Raw genomic sequence first — 18,361 nt, forward strand, 5'->3', positions numbered from 1 at the left:
TTTAATACTGATAAAAAGAATTGATTAGAGAAGATGCCATTTTTGATCGAATTTTGATAGCTTAATAATAACATTTCTGTTTGAAATTTGAATTTTATACACTTTTTCCAACTCAGTATACTGCGCGCTGATTATTTGTCGGTCTTAAAATACAGCTTTTGTCAGAACAGTCAATCCACATATTTAAATCGCTAATCGATTTAACTTTTGATGTCAATTAGCGTCCAATTTAAAGAATTTATTTCGAAAAATATATAAATTATAAAAAAGAAAGTTTTCATTTCAAATCCCGTCGCGTCGCGCCGGTCCGGCGCGGCGCGGCGGGGAGCGCGCAGGCTGGTGTAGCCGGGTGCAGGGTGCAGCACCGCCGGGGGACAGCAATGGCCGCCGGTGGCGCACGGCGCACTGCGCAGTGGTGCGCCGCGAGTGACAGGTAACGCGACACGGTCCGTGCTCGAGCGCCGCACATCATCGCCGGGGTGTCCGCGCGCGGGTTTCGCGCGAGTGAAGTGAATAGAATGCTCGTTCCCATCTGAGAGACAGGAAGCGGTAGAGGTAGAGAAAGAGAGGAACGAAAGTGTATAAACGGCGTGCGGTGCGTCGTGTGTGTGTACGCGCGAGGAGAGAGAGAGAGAGTGAGAGAGAGAGAGAGAGAGAGAGAGCCGAGATAGCGGGGCGAAAGATATAGGGGAGAGAACAGCGCGAGCGGCGCGGCAAAACCCGCCACTGTCCCCGGCGCCGGTGCGGGATGATCAAGGATATGGCGGACGATGAGGCCATACAGGCCACCAACGACGACGCGAGCGAGTGCAAGCGTTACGCGGTGCAGCTCGGCTACTGGTGCGACCCGTTCATCAGCCTGCTCGTCAAGCAGACCGCGAGGAAGCAGCCCGAGATCAATCGCGGCTACTACGCCAGAGTCAAGGGCATCGAGCTCTTCGTCGACAAGTTCCTCAAGGTGAGAGAGCGTCGGCGGCCGCCACGCATCCCCGGGGGAGAGGATTCCCCTCCCGTTCAATCCCCTTTTCGATTTTGGTTTTCCCTCCCTCCCCCCTACCGCTCGCTTTTCGCGGTTCGGTTAGCGAGGCCCGTGGGGAACGGTTCCGTTCGAACGCGCGACGCTCCGGAAAAAAGCTCGCTCGTCCCCTCGCTGCACCTTCTGCACCCTCCGCGTCTCTTCCCGCCTCTCGCCGAGGTGCACACGCTGACTCCGGGGCGCGTTCATTTTTCGGTGGTATTTCCCGCACTCTATATATATATATATATCTCCCGTTTTATTCTCGTATACATAAAAGGTTCCGAGAGCGCGTGGGTCGTTTATCACGAACGCGGAAGGGGCAGGAAGTGCAACTGGCTGCAATTGGCCCGCTCGCGGCGGGTCTAACCTAGAACGCATGTCGGAAACAATCGGGATGATGGAGAAAGAGAGAGAGAGAGAGAGAGGGAGTGAAAGAACGAGCGTGGCAGTGGGAAGGGGGAGGAGGGGGAATACAGCTGATCCGGGCGGCAGGGACGTGCCATGGCAGAAACCTTGACCCGACGACGGCCGAGGCCCTGTCCTAATTCCCCTGAGATTTCCCGCTTCCATCGCTACGGCCAGCCGATATATAGGTCAATGAAAAACGCGCGGCGCGTGGCTTCATTCCCGAGGCCGGCGCCGGCCGCACACCGCACACGCGTTGCGGAATTCGCCCGTTATAGCGGGACAAAAATATTCCCGTCCGGCGTAAAGCGGCCGACTGCGTTTTCCGCTTTTGAGAGCTGCTTGGCTCGTGCGCCGCTAAACCGCCGCGATGATGTGTAATAATATATACGTGCACACACGTAGTATAGTATACATATATATATAGAAAGAGAGAGGGAGGGAATATCTTGGGAACATAAAAACGAAAAATCAATCATCTTCCGCAGGGCGAATAAAATGTAGCTCTAGTTTATTCGGGGAAATTAATGATAGCGTTTCACATGAAATAAAATATTGTCTTTTTTAATTTAATATATTATGTACTTTGTGTGTGTGTGTGTGTGTGTGTGTGTGTGTGTGTGTGTGTGCAACTATATTTTATTTCGTGTTACAAACATCTGTGTTTATATTATATGAATTTATCCTTCCGTCCTAATTAGACAATAAATTAAGCGGGAGTTGGGATATACGCCCTTTGATTATTGTTTTTTTTTTTTTAATAAAAATGATTTTTATTGCAAGAGAAGTTAAGATTCTGTCTCTAACTTTTATATTGTTGCGTAAATATATTGATTATCGTGTTCTTTTGATATCACCAGTTTCAAGGATGAATTTTCTTTCTTTTACACAGCTGTCCGGCGGTAAAGGTCAGATCATAAACTTGGGTGCTGGTTTTGACACTCTTTATTGGAGACTTAGGGAGGCGGGGAATAGCCCTGCGAACTTCATGGAGCTCGACTTTCCCAGCGTAACCGCGAAGAAATGTTATCACATCAAGAAGCACAAGCAATTAATCGATATGCTAAACACCGAAGGTATTTTATCGTACGATATTCTTATTTCTAGTCATCTGTGTGACGTGCCGTTTCCTCATTTTACATACGCAACTGCGATCTTTCAGACGGAGAAATCCGATTTTCGACCACAGACCTGCACGCCGCGAATTATCATCTGGTTGGTACAGATCTGCGACACATAGCGGAGCTAAATAACAAATTGGCCCAAGCCGAAGTCAATTTCAATTTACCCACTATGTTCCTCGCAGAATGTGTTCTAGTATACGTAGACGCTAGCGCGACCTCGTCACTATTGAAATGGCTAGCGGGCAAGTTCCCGAACAGTCTCTTCGTCAGCTACGAACAGGTGAACATGAAGGACAAGTTCGGCCAGGTCATGTTGTCGAATCTCCGCAGCCGTGGGTGCTTATTGGCGGGCGTCGAGGATTGCGAGTCGTTAGAGACTCAACAGAGACGGTAGGTATATATCCTTGCTCCGTATATCCGAACGGCGACGTTCGACGAGTCAAGTATAATTCGACTTGCAACTGTTGCAGCTTTACCATAAACAATTGGGAGGGCACGAGCGCGTGGACGATGGTTGATGTTTATGATTCACTGCCTGTAATGGATCGTAGTCGGATCGAGCACATAGAGATGCTGGACGAACGAGAGCTCCTCACCCAGCTGCTCCAGCACTACTGCATCGCCGTCGCTTGGAACGGACAAACATTTAAAAATCTGTCTATAGCACAGGGTTAGGTGTATCACCGCCTAACTCCTTCTCTCTATGTCTCTCTCGCGAGTTACTCCAGGTAATGACGTCATATAATTCGGGCTCGACGAGCCCACGTAAGTTACGTAATGCTCCGATCGACAGCAGATTAACTTTCTCAGATTGCGCTTAAATACATCCCCGATTAATCGACGAGTTAAAATAGTCTACGTTGCGAGGAAGTAGTATCTTCGAATTAAAATGCTTTTAACTTTTCGCCTACAGAAATATTGTAATAATTTTTTTTATATATAAACTTCGAATATATTCTTCGTTCTTCGCCGAGTGCGTCTTGTATATGTCGCGAGTTGTTTAACGAGCGCTGCAACGAGAAAGAGATTGCGATCGCGATGATCGAATCGCGTGAGATCCGTATGCTGGCTATGCGAACGGACAACACAAGTTTTTGCATCCTTTCGCTGACGATATTTCCAGTCATCCTAATTTTTACGTGCAACATATCTGAATTATGTGTTAATGTATAACGATTCTACCCTGCGAAGATCGTCTCACTCTTCATTGCAGATTTATGTATAAAGTTTTACGGTCGTTATTATAATTATAGATTGCTATTGTTATATAGAGTCGTGGCCAAAGGGCGCGACGCGGTGCGCAGAGTAATTTATTATATTGCGAGATATCATTGAGGATCATACCATTCAACTCATTACGTTTTTACCACCTTGCTTGTTATCCGAGTATTATGATTTCTTTATTTTAATAAGTGGAAGTCGTAGAGTTCGTGTTGATTGCGAAGGATATAATTTTCGTACATACAAAGATCCGCAAAATCCGCTTTTTTTATCTGCATTCTTCTACGATTTTCGCACATAAACTGGAAACGCGTTCTCACGCATGCAAGTAGTAAAATGTTGGGAAGACGTGTAGAAGGGTACAACTAAAAATACGCGGATTTATATTTTTAATCTTTCACCGCAAATATATAAAGCTATTTTTCTGGAAAAAAAAAACATTCGTACATAGTACTTGGATTTTACGAAAGTCTTAATATACATTATGATATTTAAGATATAATGTAAAATTATTCCTTACGCGCGCGACCCGATCCTTTTGCGTGTGTGTGTGTGTGTGTATGTGCGTGTGAGAGAGTGCGTTATATGTTAGAGATTACGATTTATTGAGCCGTGATAAGGCGATTAGTATTACGATGTAAGCGGTCAGTTTCGTACAGGCGCGTGTCTTGCGAGCCGCGCGGAGAGAGAAATATATATATATAAATGAGTGATTACTTAAAAATAATAAAAGTAAATGTATGCAACGAAAGTAAGACTTTAAGTGTCGAGCGTGGTATTCTTGCGAAAGAATCGACGTGCGATGAGATACATCTGCGAACATCAGCTTGAAAGAGAATCGGCGACATGCGTTCTAAATTAAAAATTTTATTCGTTCGCTCGTAGATATCGAACTCGTAACAGTCGTAACCCTTGCTTGCAAAAAAAAAGCAGAAAAGAAATCGCGCGCCGATGTTCTTCGATATACAAAATCCGACCGTTTTTTTTACGTTGTACAGGAAGACGCTTACGCTAGAGCACCAGTATTCCGCTTCTTTTCAACACCAATACGAAAAGTATGTTGCACAAGCAGGTCACGTATCGATATACGGTGGTGAGGGATCGACAAAGATTTATTTTCATATTGAGGAATATCAGGGTGACGCATGTGAATTCGATCTAAGGATATAACGCGAGGAGATATCATAAGCTTTTACGAGACATTCGAATCATCCTTTTGTAGGTACAAAGTGCGCGACGTTTCTCTTGAGCAGAGCTCGGGACTTTATCGTCGCAGGTAAAACGAAGCGTGACCGCCGAGATAGTTTATCGAGCATCAGTGAAAGGGGCATTGATCGCTTTTCTGGAGTCTGACGGCCTACCGGATTGGAATATTTTCTGTAAGCGGTATCGTATCGATGTACATACTCGATTTTGACGATCTCGCCTCAAGATACGAACGACGGTAACTTCTCGGTTCTGCTAACGAGCGAGTTTCTATAATCAAATTTTTTTCTCGCGTGTGTGTTTCTCGATACCGTTTCTTTCTCATACTTTTACTTTTAGCGTTACGCGAGCAACGGTAACTTATTAGATTTAAGAGACGATGAGAAAGCAATGTGGATTTCACCGGTAAACTGCATGGATCCGCAGAAGGATGTTACGGGTGGTTCTTCGGTCTTTGCCCCTTCGACGAGTAAAATTACATACCTGGAGTAACGAACACGTATAAGAAAAAAAAAAGATAGTCAGATGTTCTATTTTTCTCAGAAGTTATAAAACATTGCAGCCATTGTTACGATATCTATTAACGTTCGTAGATAAACCCCTGCCTTCGCCACCCCTCGTCCGACATGTCGCCTTTGCACGTAGAGGAATAATCGAGACCTACCTACCTACCTACCTTTCGCGTTAGTTTCGTGTCACGGGTAAGTCATTCGAGGTAAAATTTGCTGATTTATTCGAGCGCTCGTTCATGTGTTCAAGTCGGCTTCAAGTTTGAGAATCAAAAAACTCTCCGAGAAGCAAAAACTCCTAGCAGTTAGCACGTCTCTTTCGAGGCATTGTCGTGAGAATTCGAGCAAACCACTGCCACTGTGAAAATTGAGTGAGATCTCAAAGCTCATTGAAACTCATTGTCAGTGAATTTGCCATTTTCACGCGCACCTGTCGGCTCTTTGAGACGAAAAAGCGATTGCGACAAACCCGTTTAAGTTATCTTTGTAATAATTATACAGAGCGAGATGTTTTTTTCTGAATTTTTATTTAGGAAAATGATATATACATTTTTTTATCAGTCACGCATTTAAGGTTGAACTTATATTTTAATCGCGCAACAAGTGCGATCATTATAACACTAAATCTTTTTCAATTAAAAGCTGATAACTTTACATTATTTAGTTCCAATAAACAACGAATTTTTCACTTCGCCAGAATTATTGCCTAAAAGCCGCGTATTTAAGAGGTTGTTTGTTTTACGTAACTCATTATTTTGTTACATCGCACATTTGTAACATATTGCTACATCGCACAGAATAGAATTATCGTAATTCGCGATCAATTAAAAATGAGTGAGTCCGTAAGAATTAAAGGAACTGCGAGAAGTCGAGAATATATAAAGGTAATTTGATTCTTAAACTTGAGTAATGCGATAAACGTTGTGCGAACAGTGCCGCGCTGCTTCATGTTTCTTCGCCTCGATTTTATTCTACATTACATTAAACTTATGTACAGATGTTGTACACCTTGAAAAAGAATAAGATATGAAATCTATATATATATATATATATATATGGACATTCAGTGTGCTTCCACTGTCATTATGAACTGATAAGGTACGATGGAAAAATTGTGCATCTTTGTATTCGCATAATTGTGATATTGTTAAATTGTGCATTTAACGATTAGGAAAAACGAGCGGTCAGTTATTATAATTGATTGTGGCTTCCTGTTTGATATATTTCTTTCACGTGTCCCATGCTGAGGAGTTTCTTTAAGTGGGAAAAGAGAGCAGCTACGATAATATTAAATTAAAATATTTTTAAATATATAAAATAAGATATATATAAATGTATGACGGTACACTTCTCCCATTTAAAGTCTTTCATTTAATTTATTTTGTAAAAGACGACTCAACACGACTTTATTATTTCAACGAAACTGATGGATAAAATGAATAAACAGCATCTAAGAAAAGAAAAAACATCACAGATCGATCGTATTATTTGTATAGCTGTACATCTGGAATCGCCGTTTTTCGTGTAAAGAGGTATAAAGAGATATTAAAAATACATAATTTTCTATATATACCTTTAGATACACCTTATGCTTTACACCTTATTAAATTTAACATTTGCATTGATCGCTTCCGTGGTTTACACGGGAAGTACATACAATTCATCACGAAGTTAACTTGACATTTTTATTATTATTTACATTTTTTTTTTCTAGAAATTGCGAGATGATATATGAATTGTATACGAAAGAATAATGAAATATTCATCAGCTTTTTCCTTCCACGAAGAAAGCAGTTTCTATTATCCCTTACATCTAGCGCGATAAAAACTTAAGATTTGGATAAGTTATCTCTCATAAGATAAATTTATCATATCTTAAAAACCCAGCGGATTTGATTGTACGCATCCACTGATGACGTCGCATCATTCTTCGAAATTTTACTCAATTTACTGACCTGCTGTAGATTATATGCAGCGCGATTCGATGCTTGTAACAACAAATTGCATTAAGCAATCGTGTCTAGCAGTTACAAGCTAAACTGTATATTCACATTATCGCTAGCAAGATCAAATAATATTAATATAATGACAGAAATTCGAGTCAATGATTCCTAAATTATTCCTAGTCAATCATCTGAAAGATACTTTTTAAATTAAATACTATCTATATGTTAATTCATTAGCTTTAGGAAATTATAAACAATAGTTACAGCAAACGCACTCGAAAGCCATAATACTTATTGATCCTGCTATAGGATTTGAATAAAAAATAACATATATATATATATACATACCTCCGCGCACCAAGTTTGTGTCATTAATAATTCGTGTTCTACGCTAGGCAGATTCTTGTTCAACGACACAAGCTGCGGTCAACTTGACGCTACAAATGCTTCGAAGCATTCCTTTTCTCTTTTCTTTCAATGAAGAAAGAAGGAGAAGAAGAACGCTCCAAAGCATTTGTAGCGTCAAGTGGACCGCAGCCACAGTCGTCCTGCTTAGGACAACTGCCATTGTATACGTATCGAAAGCAGCATGCGTGATCCCGTTGAGGATAAATTGCTCATCTACAATGCCTCGTCCGTATTTAATGAGACAGGACTCTATAACTTGGCCAAAGCTCTCCACGCTCTGCAATTATACATATATATTTTTATACAAGGAAAAATTCCAGCTTACGTTCGAATTATTATTTTCACCTTCGAGCAAAGCGCGGCACTTTCCGTCAATTTCAGATGTACCAAATTCCCAAAGGCAGGCGGCGATTTTACATTTCACCAATAACGCTCGGTACATTCCTATTAATGAAATTAATATTAATTAGGAAAATTGACAAAAATGTATCAGAAAGCAAAATACATCCGTAAACAGTTTTATCTTGTACCCTACGCTCTGATGCGCGGCCAGAGTGATAGCGAGACCCAAATCGTGATAGCCACAAATCTCGACGATTCGAGCGTACTGAGTATTCGTCAATCCCAACCCGCCGAATTCCGTGGGCACTTGCAAACCGAATCTTCCCAAATCCCAGATGAGAGCGGCTGCCGTTTTCTCGTCCATGTACGCGTTTTGATCGTTCTTAACCACATCGTTTATTTTATTATCATCAAATAATGTCCGTAATTAAGAAATAAATTATTTGACAGCAATATGTCAATTTTCCTACTTTTTGTTTATCTGAAATTTAGTATTCCTCTTATTGTGTAAAGGAATATTCCTCAGATTATACAATACGCTTGATCTTCCAATTTTAGATGTTTAGAACCTATGAATTTGAGAACCGACGTCATTAACACATGGATCGAGTACTGCGCGTTAATATAAGTAAACAATATATACATAACAGTTCCGGCCGGGTTCCCATTATCGTCATAGTTTACATAACGTATGCGTATACTTGACAGGATTTTCCGTACCCGCGGGGCACATTCCAAGGTCCAGGTATGTCAGACGCACACGCTTGTAACTAAAATTAATTTATTTTATATTTAAATTTTTTTTTTATTTTTACTTATAGTCATTTAATCAGATAATATGTATATTGTGAAAATTATGTCGTGCCGATTATATCTTAACATCTTATTTATATTTTTTTTATACTTTTAATATTATAATATAATATATATGTACTAAATATTTTTCAATTATTTTTTAATAATCTTCTTCTTTCAACATGTTTTATACCGTATCGTGGTAATGTCGATATCGCTCAGTTTGCAAGAATTGAGATTTTGTAATATTGTATGTGGTAATAAATAATTAAAATTTTTTTGTAAATATAATTAGGTACATATAATTTGCTCTTTTTTTGTCGGCCTACATGCATGTTTAATACAGTGATTTACGCATATTAACAATTATTATAGGTATTTTATTATTTAATGATCAATAATGTATTATGTATTTTAATAATCAATTATGTGTTATGTAATGATCAACACTGATTGGATGATTGTTCTGCGTGCAAATGTCTTCATTTAATTTTAACAATATGATAGTAGTGAGTAAATAGTTACTGCGTACTACACAATACATTATATACATATACACGTTATTATTATAGTCATTCTATGGTAAATGCGTATAAAAAAAAATCTCAATTAACGATTTCATCGCCACGGGAAGTCTTTCTGTGTAATTTTACGCAAGAAAAAAGTGGGGAACGGCCTTGATTTAAAAGAAATAGCAAATTAAAGTTTTTACAATCTTAATACTCTTTTTATGTATTACTAGACATCACAGACGCGCGCTTCGCGCGCGCTATTTAGCTTTAATATTACACACAACTGTCAAAGTATGCTATGACAGCCGCTCACGAAGTTAGCGCAGCAACAGAATCAATCAGCATCGCGGAAAAGAGCCAACAAAGCAATTGGAGACTTTTGAGAACACTTCGAGAGATGCGAGTATCGATTTAACATGCCTTTTTTTTAGAAAGGATAAAGTAACATTGTAGTTCTAAGAAAGAGAAGCAATTTGCTGATATGTGTAGATCTATACACACATATTAGCAAATTACATTTCTTATAGTACTGAAAAAATAACATATTATTACAGTATATATACCTATAAACTTTAATGTCAAACTTGAATTTGTTGACATGTAGTATCTACATGTCAACGTAATTGCCAGCCCGTTACGCAACCAGTTATCTTGAAATGAGGAGGGGAAGAATCCTACATCCTCAGTCTTCCTCGATTCAGTCGGTACTAGGATCTGATCGAAAAACCACACGAGTAGCGCAACGATGTTAAGTAGTGTCATTTTCTTTGTTTGTTGTATCTTAATGGGTGATCTCGTGACGGCGTCGAAACCAATGTCGATTTTAGTGATAGCGACTCTTCCGTCGCCTAGTCACCACGTCTGGACGGAGCATTTGGTTAAAGGATTGCTTCGTAAAGGCCATCATGTACATGTAGTGAGCATACATGAGACTAAGATTAAAGGAATACTCGGGCAGAATTTGACATACGCCGTAAGTAAATATTATGAGATTCGAAGACATTCTGAGAGACGTACGTTACACTGTACTGCTCAAAAGGTATTGGCCGCTTCAAAGAAATTTAATTAGAGAGATAAGTTTATTAATAAAATTATAATGAAAAGACTAATAATTTGCTACATATGTCTTTATTGTATACGTAGTTACATGTTATTTAAATAATGTTAAACATAATTTGACAAGAAAATAACATTATTTTAAATTTTTGCCTCATTAAGATGGTCACGTTTTTTTATTACAACCATACAGAATTTTGGCATCCTGTCGATTAATTTTTTAATTGATTTTGGTTTATAAACGTGATGATCTTGGAAAATGTATTTATTATTTGAGATTTTTCGTACGCAAAATAATTACATAAAATTAAGAAGTAATAAGGACCAACATACAGCATTAGTTTTGTGTAAGTTAACAATAATAAGTACACGTGACAATAATTTTCTGCACTTTAAACCATTTACTGCAAAGAATTAAGATTTTTTCCAATTTTTTCTAGGATGGTAAATACTTTTGAGCGGTAGTATAAATCGATTATTTGGAATCTATATATGATAAATAAATAAAAATATAACTTTCCTATTTTAAAATGTTGTTTTCTGTTTTATTATACATAAGATTAATAACTGCTTTTTGAGATAATTTAACGCATTTTCGTACGTCTTCTTCTGTAAAGCAAAGAGTACTTATTATTTTCAGGTTTTCGATGGTGTAATGCAAACTTATGAACAATCCGAGGATTATAATTTAGCTGAATGGGAACAGTACAGTGTACTTTATATGGTGAAATTTCAGTATCAGTGGGGCATTGGCGGATGTCAGACAGTGATAAGAACTAAAGCGGCAAGAGAACTCTTGGAAATGGTTAAAACTGTCGAGTTTGACGTTATAGTGCAGGACATTACTTTAGCTCAATGTTTCTACGGATTGTGGGAGGTAGGGCAATCTAGTATTAGCGAAGTGTATAGTAATTGTTTAGTCTAGCTTTTAAATTGCAAGCGACTTAGCAAAGTTGCCTTGTGAATCGAAGTTTGTTTGCAAGCGTAGCAAATTGAAAATTATTCTTAATCATTCGTTATTTAATTCAAAACGGTGTTGAAATACGATGTTTCATTGTGGAATATTTTTAATATACAAAATGCGTAAAAATGCATAAAAAATTTTGTGCCACTCTCTATACAAATAAAAGGATAACAACCGCGCGGGAAGTTACTGAAACTGTGGGTCTATTTTCTATTGCTACACTGGCTGTACATACTAGTTCGAGAAGTGTACAATGTGTACATATACATTGAAGCAGGAGAAACGTACATATGAGACCCTCATGCTTTAGTGTATGTAGGGTTCTTGAACTCGACAGCCAGTGCAGCAACAAAAAGAAGATACTTTGTATAAAGCCTTGTGCCCACGATGCCGGAAATCACTCCGAGATCTAGAACGAAGAAAGAAATTGACACACGATCACATTTGAATATTTCAGCCAATTAACCAATATTCATGTTGGTCGATTCTTTCTCCGTCCGAGATCTCGGCGATTTCTAGCATCGTGGACACAAGGCTAAACTGTGTAACATAAGTAGACAAACCGGAATGAGTTAAACATTATATATAGAAGAAATAAATCATTTTTATTAGCACATAGTTTAAAAAGGGTATACACGTATAAAACTTACAAAAACATATATCGTACAAAACATCCAAGAATTTGACTGGTCGCAATATATTGTTGCATTTGGAGATTCTTACCTGCAATCTCGGCACTCTTGCACTCTCATAAATAATTGAAAATCATTATTGCAATAATAAATTCTCGTACTAGCTTTAACAAACGTAAAATAATACATGGAAATAATAGTCACAGAACTATTAATTACACTACTTTCGCGTAAAGCGATAGTTTATTTTTATATAAATAATATATTATTTTTAGATTATCTGCAAATAAAATAACCAGCTAGTTCTGCAAAATAGTACTTAATTTATTATTTTATTTCGTTTATTTATTACAAAATAACAGCTATTTAGTTTTAGCACTTTCTATTGTCTGTAAGTATATTGTTTTTCAGGTTGCTAAAGGTAAGCCACCCGTAGTAGGCTATGTTCCATTTGGTGCTGCACCTTGGCTCAAAGATTATGTCGGTGGTCCAAGTTACCCGACTGTTCGGCCCTACCCTGCGTCCATTGTGAAACCCGATGGTTTATGGCTGAGAGCATGGAATGCTTTATATTACGTTGTGGATGACCTCATACGAGATTATTATTATTTACCTATTATTCAACAACTTACCGTGGAATATTTAGGTCATGCAATCAGACCATTACATGAAATAGAAAAAGACAAAATTAATATAGTACTAATCAATACTCATCCTGCGTTCGAGCCTGCGATCCCATTGCCGCCGAACACTCTCGAGATTGCAGGACTGAATGCCCAGGCCATAGAACCAATTGCCGGCGAGGTAGTCGCGACGTATCCTGAGGTGAGAGAAATTATACTTGTTACTTGAAAAGCGCAATTTAGCAAAAATTGCAATAAGAATATTAGCAAAAAAAATGGTGTATACCCTGGTAATCATCTCCGATAGAAAACGATTAAAAACGGATCTGTATCATTTTTAATCGTATCTTATCGGTTTTATCGTTGCACATTTAAAAGACAGATAAAACATTAATCGAATCGAATCGGTTTCTATCGTTTTAGATCCAAATAAGGAAATAATTATACAAATTCTAAAATCTATGAATCGTTTTCTATATGTACAATGATTGCCCGTCTGAATCAATCGCATATACATATGATATGGTATATATCGTAATTTATGGTAATAATTTTACCGTAGGCATTAATACTGATATATAAGAATAAAATGATAGACATCTCATCGATATTTATATATATGACTTAACCGAACCAACTCGCGGACTCTGCGGATTTGACTGATGCATGACTGGAATGGCGATCTTTATTGTTTGACGATGACTTGATAGCGTGTAATTTTATTTTTCTTTTTGTATTTTTTCACTGAGGATGGTCCAAAGCGATGGACCAAAACGTACTTGATTATATAAATTTTTTAAGAAAGTCGTTTAGTCAAGAGGCTGTTTTTTGTGAAAAATTTTTTGTAAGGAATCATAAAAATACACTTTGTTGAAACTTTTACATCATATTTATTGATATTTGAAGAGTATTTAGAAATTTTTCCAAGTTGATATATGGTCAAGAATCCGCTGTAGACCGCCCCGACGACAGCTGCGTAAAAAAAACGGTACCCACGATTCCGGATCTCCAGTTCATCCTAAAAAAAAAATTCTCTTAATCTGTGGATGAAAAATATTGAAATTTTAATTTTTGCCAAAGTTTTAAAAAAAAGTTTTATTTTAAATGAACTTTTTTCAAAACGTTGGCAAAAATTGAAATTTCAATATTTTTATCTGGTTGAATTTTTTTTTTTTTTTTAGGATGAACTGGAGATCCGGAATCGTTACCGTTTTTTTTACGCAGCTGTCGTCGGGGCGCTCTACAGCGGATTCTTGGCCATATATCAACTTGGAAAAATTTCTAAATACTCGTCAAATATCAATAAATATGATGATGTAAAAGTGTCAACAAAGTGTATTCTTATGATTCCTTACAAAAAATTCCCCCCAAAAAACAGCCTTTTGACTAGACGACCCCCTTAAATAATGTTAGATTTGTCGCCTTGCTACCTGCGTTTTGGCTTTCATTTGCCTATATTGTAATTGTTTGTTGTTGCGCGAGCTTTAACCTTTTAGTGAAAAGTTAAAACATTGACACTTTTTTTCTAGACTTCTATCGTAGTTGTAATTGCACGATATTGTTCTTCAATGTTTTCCCTAGAGGGCTAGATTCTCATTTTGTATATATAAACTGCAGTATTTTTGTATAACTAAATATTGTCGTCAGTGACAGCTCTATATATGTGCCCAAATTTTTAATGTTTTTTTCGTTTTGGAAGTTAAAACCGATCTAGCCCTCTACACCTTTTTCCGTTCTATTTAACATATTCCCAGTAAGAAAAATGTTAGTAATATGCGCACAGATTGGCAGCAAATTTGATTAGAATCCACACTAATATAGACAGCTTTGCTAATTAATAATTAAGCCATCGAACAAATAAAATGACATCGTTATGAGGTCTAGACTGCTTCCAGCGAGAGTTTGAAGACCTAAAACTATTTTTTTCTTTAATACTACCACTATTATTTGCAAAAATATATGACTGATGGCTAGGCCCGGAATATACAGCCCAAAATCTTTAAAAAAATGGGCGAAATTCTTTGTTTATCTTGGTTGTAAAAAATACTGTTCTAAATTCGCGGAATTTTAAATAAACCGTTAGATCAAGACAATAAATCTTTAATCTTGTTTTTATTAAATCGATAATTTTTTGTATATTTCCAAAATGAGAATTTTGCATACGTTTATTTCACATAAAATCTGTATATATTGTAAGTAAGTATAAATAATGTCTAAAAAACTTACGTTGTAAAGACGTCTTTTAGACGCATGGATGCTGTCTAGGAATACATATTTACAGAAACATTTTAAATATGCTATTTTCAAAATAGCTATATATCACATAATATAATAAAGTATAATTTTTATTAATTAATTAATTATTAATTAATTTCTATAATAATCAGTAAATTACAAGCAAAAGATACCTAAATATTGCGCGGCACATTGCTAAATTTAAAAAAACTTAATAATATTTTTTACAATAATATTCTATTTTTAATAACTTACGAAAATAACTTATGGTTGTATAAATTTTATTTAAAGATAATATATAATCTGCTTAGATATAATCCACATGAAAATGTATCGGTTACTTACGATTACGTCTTGGCATTAAAATACATATTTTTGCATAAATCATATTATCCAAAATACTTAGTTCGCCATTATTTTGCAGGATGTGCGCGTATTTCTTGACGGAGCAAAAAATGGAGCTATCGTAATATCGTTAGGAACAAATGTTAAATGGAAAATGATCGGCCTAGACAAAGTTGAAACCGTTATACTGGCTTTGTCGAAACTGAAGCAACGAGTCCTATGGAAACTAGATATCGAAGTGCCATTTAAAATACCGGACAACGTAATGATTGTGAAATGGATGCCGCAAAGCCTAGTTTTATGTACGTTTCTCAATTTTTAGAAAAATACGAGAAACATATGAGACACGATATATATTTTCTCGTAATATTTACATATAATTAATTATTGCTTTTCGTATATTCTCTTATCAACTGAAAAATTCTTATAATTAAGTTTAAGCTTTTTTTATTAACAATTAGGATGTCTATAAAAAATTTGAGTTTTTAATTTGGGGGAGACCGGGGCTAAGTCGACAACAGGGCAAACTTGACACTAGGCTTTTTGCCGATTTAAATTTATCGTAGAAACTTGCCTTTCCTACTGTAAATGCGTCTTTATGTGCCAGTATTATCAACGGAATTTGGTAACATTCTGAGTTATAGTGTACGTTTTAACGTGACATAAGCGTTTTTGATAGTAAAAAGTAATTTTTCTGATCTCTCGAAAATGTTTACTCTTTCATCGAGCTTTACTCTTGCGAATCTACCGGTAAGTGATTTTGATGGGAAATTCGATGCTTTATATACGAATCCGATAATAATTTTTGCATATTTTTAAAATTTTTATATTTTTGGAGTAACAAAAGTAAAAAACGACGTTCGGGGCAAAGTCGACAGGGGCCAAGTCGACACGCTGTTTTATTGGTTCCCAATAATAAACGATGCTTGTAATGCAGCATATGGCCCATGACAAATGTGTGCGCACGTGTAATCGCGAATTTAATTGCATAAATTGTTTTTCAGACATGAGTTCAGATGAAAATAATTGAATGTTCAACAATTTTTGTTCTCATTATTTCCAATGATTGTTTTACTTAATTCTAAATTTTTGTACTTTCTAAATACACGATAAACAAATGTATATTTAGTTTCAGACAATAAAAAATAAGTTCCAGATCAAATTGTATCGATCAGGCAAAGTGTCGAGTTTACCCCGGCATTTTTCAATTTGAAAATTTGTCTTTGCGTCACTATTTTTCCTGGCAGCAAAACAAAGCGACGTACAGTAAAACTTCCTGAATTAATTTTGTACCTGAAGAAACACTCTTTAAATATATACCATTGAAAAAATTTGTCTGAAAATTTTAATTAAATATTAAAAATTGCCTTTGAAAGAATAGTGTTGGCTTATAGCCCCAATCTCCCCTATTATTAACTATTATAATACCATTCTCTTAAAAATAGTATTGAGTAAAATAAAATTTAGAATTGTGAGAATTATTTACTTCTACGTAATACTAATTCGAATCTCAATAATTGTTATATCACCAGTATTTTAGTAAAATATCGCGGAAGATATGAAAACATTGTATATATAATATACATAAATATTTTGTGCGTTAAACAGTTCTTGACTTATTACAGTAAAACTTTATTTTGAAAATAAATGCGGTATAAGGAAATTAGTTTTTGTTGCATTAAATTTATCTGGTTATTTCATTAATAATGTCTGAACAATTTTTTTTAACTGTTTTTTTGCATCTAACAATAATACAATTTCAGTTTTCAATAATTATGATTATAATTAAACTTTACAATTTTTTTATAATAAGACAGTAATTTTTATTACAATAAAAAAACTCGTTTTTTGTTTAAAAATAATGTACAGGCGAGAAAACGGTTGATTGAAAAGCCCATTAGATTTAATTTATCACGCACATTAATCGGCATGTACAGCTAATTAAATGTTTGTGTCAATGTGAGATTTCCATCAATGTCCATCATAATAATTAAAATTAATTTTTTTTTATAATCTATTTTTATGTTTAGCTCATAAAAATGTAAGAGCAATCTGGACGCATGGTGGTCTTCTCAGTACTCAGGAAAACATTTGGAAAGGTATACCAATGATCGTGATGCCTTTTTTTTTGGATCAAAAATTCAATACAGAAATATTAGTAGCTAAAGGCGTTGGCATATATTTGGACATTCAAATTTTGTCCACGCAGTCCATATTACACGCAGTTGAAGAAATACTTTACAATGAAAGGTATCATGTTTCGATCATATTTTATTATCATTAATGTTATACTTATATACAGTAAATTAACAACAGAGTGATATTTTAAATAATGTCTAAGATCTAATGTTTAATATAATCAATTTATAAATTTTTGTAAAAACATTTGTTTATAATAGATTATAAAAAATAGATTTTATAAAATTTGGCTTTCCTATTATACATAACATCTTGTCATATTTAGCTTTTTCTTTAATAAAGATGCGTAATTTTTGTATTACATTATTAATAGTGAAACATTTTTTGGTACAGTTATACAAAAAACATGAAACAATTGTCCAGCGAATTTCGGGATCGGCCAATACCACCATTAGATTTAGCTGTTTGGGGCATTGAATACGCAGTCCGCCATCCAAATCTAACATTAGCAACGCCGCTGAAATATCAGAGCTGGGTGGAACGAAATCTGATCGATGTCTACGCATTTTTGTTACTTATTTTCTTCACGATATTGTTAAATATATTCATTGTAATTAAGTTATCGATTAATGTTTTTTATAATCATATATACACCAAATTACGCAAGAGCAAACAAGCGTAAATCATTAGAAATATTAACAGACATTGCGTGCAGTAATATTAATGTTTAATGTAAAAGAAGTAAAATATTAATGTAGATATAAAAAATGTTATAATTGCATTAATATATTATAATTACATATTAATAAATTATGTTATATTAAATTGTAAAATAAATCAAAATTATATGGTAAATATTAGAAACGATACCGATACCGAAA

General features: G+C 35.9%; 3 protein-coding genes across 7 annotated transcripts; 2 read left to right on the forward strand and 1 right to left on the reverse strand.

The window, feature by feature from the left end:
* Nucleotides 1-379: 379 nt before the first annotated feature.
* Nucleotides 380-7,051, forward strand: LOC143900796 (leucine carboxyl methyltransferase 1). The gene is made up of 4 exons (XM_077412515.1): nt 380-958; nt 2,316-2,499; nt 2,586-2,937; nt 3,018-7,051. The coding sequence occupies exons 1-4, from the start codon at nt 749-751 to the stop codon at nt 3,220-3,222; spliced, it is 951 nt and encodes a 316-aa protein (XP_077268641.1). The 5' UTR covers nt 380-748; the 3' UTR covers nt 3,223-7,051.
* A 904-nt stretch (nt 7,052-7,955) lies between these two features.
* Nucleotides 7,956-10,183, reverse strand: LOC143900828 (very long-chain specific acyl-CoA dehydrogenase, mitochondrial-like). Of its 4 annotated transcripts, none has more exons than XR_013257886.1 (5): nt 10,050-10,183; nt 8,650-8,949; nt 8,368-8,561; nt 8,183-8,281; nt 7,956-8,114 (listed from the first exon to the last, which is right to left on the reverse strand). XR_013257886.1 is itself a non-coding variant. In XM_077412582.1 (3 exons), exons 2-3 carry the CDS (start codon nt 8,541-8,543, stop codon nt 8,251-8,253), a joined length of 207 nt encoding a protein of 68 aa, XP_077268708.1. In that variant the 5' UTR covers nt 8,544-8,561; nt 8,650-10,015; the 3' UTR covers nt 8,164-8,250. The 4 variants fall into 4 exon arrangements, 1 of the variants encoding a protein (XP_077268708.1); XR_013257884.1 differs by lacking the exon at nt 10,050-10,183 and having other exon boundaries at nt 8,650-8,748; nt 8,823-10,011; XR_013257883.1 differs by lacking the exon at nt 10,050-10,183 and having other exon boundaries at nt 8,650-10,010.
* Nucleotides 10,184-10,231: 48 nt separating this feature from the next.
* On the forward strand, nt 10,232-18,335 carry LOC143900707 (UDP-glycosyltransferase UGT5-like). Of its 2 annotated transcripts, none has more exons than XM_077412331.1 (6): nt 10,232-10,459; nt 11,183-11,419; nt 12,550-12,963; nt 15,421-15,643; nt 17,372-17,591; nt 17,874-18,335. In XM_077412331.1, the coding sequence occupies exons 1-6, from the start codon at nt 10,232-10,234 to the stop codon at nt 18,160-18,162; spliced, it is 1,611 nt and encodes a 536-aa protein (XP_077268457.1). In that variant the 3' UTR covers nt 18,163-18,335. The 2 variants fall into 2 exon arrangements, with proteins under 2 accessions (XP_077268457.1, XP_077268465.1); XM_077412339.1 differs by having other exon boundaries at nt 11,279-11,419.
* Nucleotides 18,336-18,361: the final 26 nt, after the last annotated feature.

Source organism: Temnothorax americanus, unplaced genomic scaffold (genome assembly GCF_048541705.1).
Source record: "Temnothorax americanus isolate GAGA-0224 unplaced genomic scaffold, ASM4854170v1 Scaffold10, whole genome shotgun sequence".
Taxonomy (NCBI): Eukaryota; Metazoa; Arthropoda; class Insecta; order Hymenoptera; family Formicidae; genus Temnothorax; species Temnothorax americanus.

What these genes read in the sequence shown, in the direction of transcription:
- LOC143900796 (XM_077412515.1), top strand. Translation starts at nt 749, where the DNA reads ATGATCAAGGATATGGCGGACGATGAGGCCATACAGGCCACCAACGAC. An exon ending in CGATATGCTAAACACCGAAG is followed by an intron (nt 2,500 to 2,585) that starts GTATTTTATCGT and finishes GCGATCTTTCAG; the next exon opens with ACGGAGAAATCCGATTTTCG. An exon ending in TTAGAGACTCAACAGAGACG is followed by an intron (nt 2,938 to 3,017) that starts GTAGGTATATAT and finishes CAACTGTTGCAG; the next exon opens with CTTTACCATAAACAATTGGG.
- LOC143900828 (XM_077412582.1), bottom strand. Translation starts at nt 8,543, where the DNA reads ATGGACGAGAAAACGGCAGCCGCTCTCATCTGGGATTTGGGAAGATTC. An exon ending in GCCGCGCATCAGAGCGTAGG is followed by an intron (nt 8,282 to 8,367) that starts GTACAAGATAAA and finishes TTTCATTAATAG; the next exon opens with GAATGTACCGAGCGTTATTG.
- LOC143900707 (XM_077412331.1), top strand. Translation starts at nt 10,232, where the DNA reads ATGTTAAGTAGTGTCATTTTCTTTGTTTGTTGTATCTTAATGGGTGAT. An exon ending in GTTTCTACGGATTGTGGGAG is followed by an intron (nt 11,420 to 12,549) that starts GTAGGGCAATCT and finishes ATTGTTTTTCAG; the next exon opens with GTTGCTAAAGGTAAGCCACC. An exon ending in TAGTCGCGACGTATCCTGAG is followed by an intron (nt 12,964 to 15,420) that starts GTGAGAGAAATT and finishes ATTATTTTGCAG; the next exon opens with GATGTGCGCGTATTTCTTGA.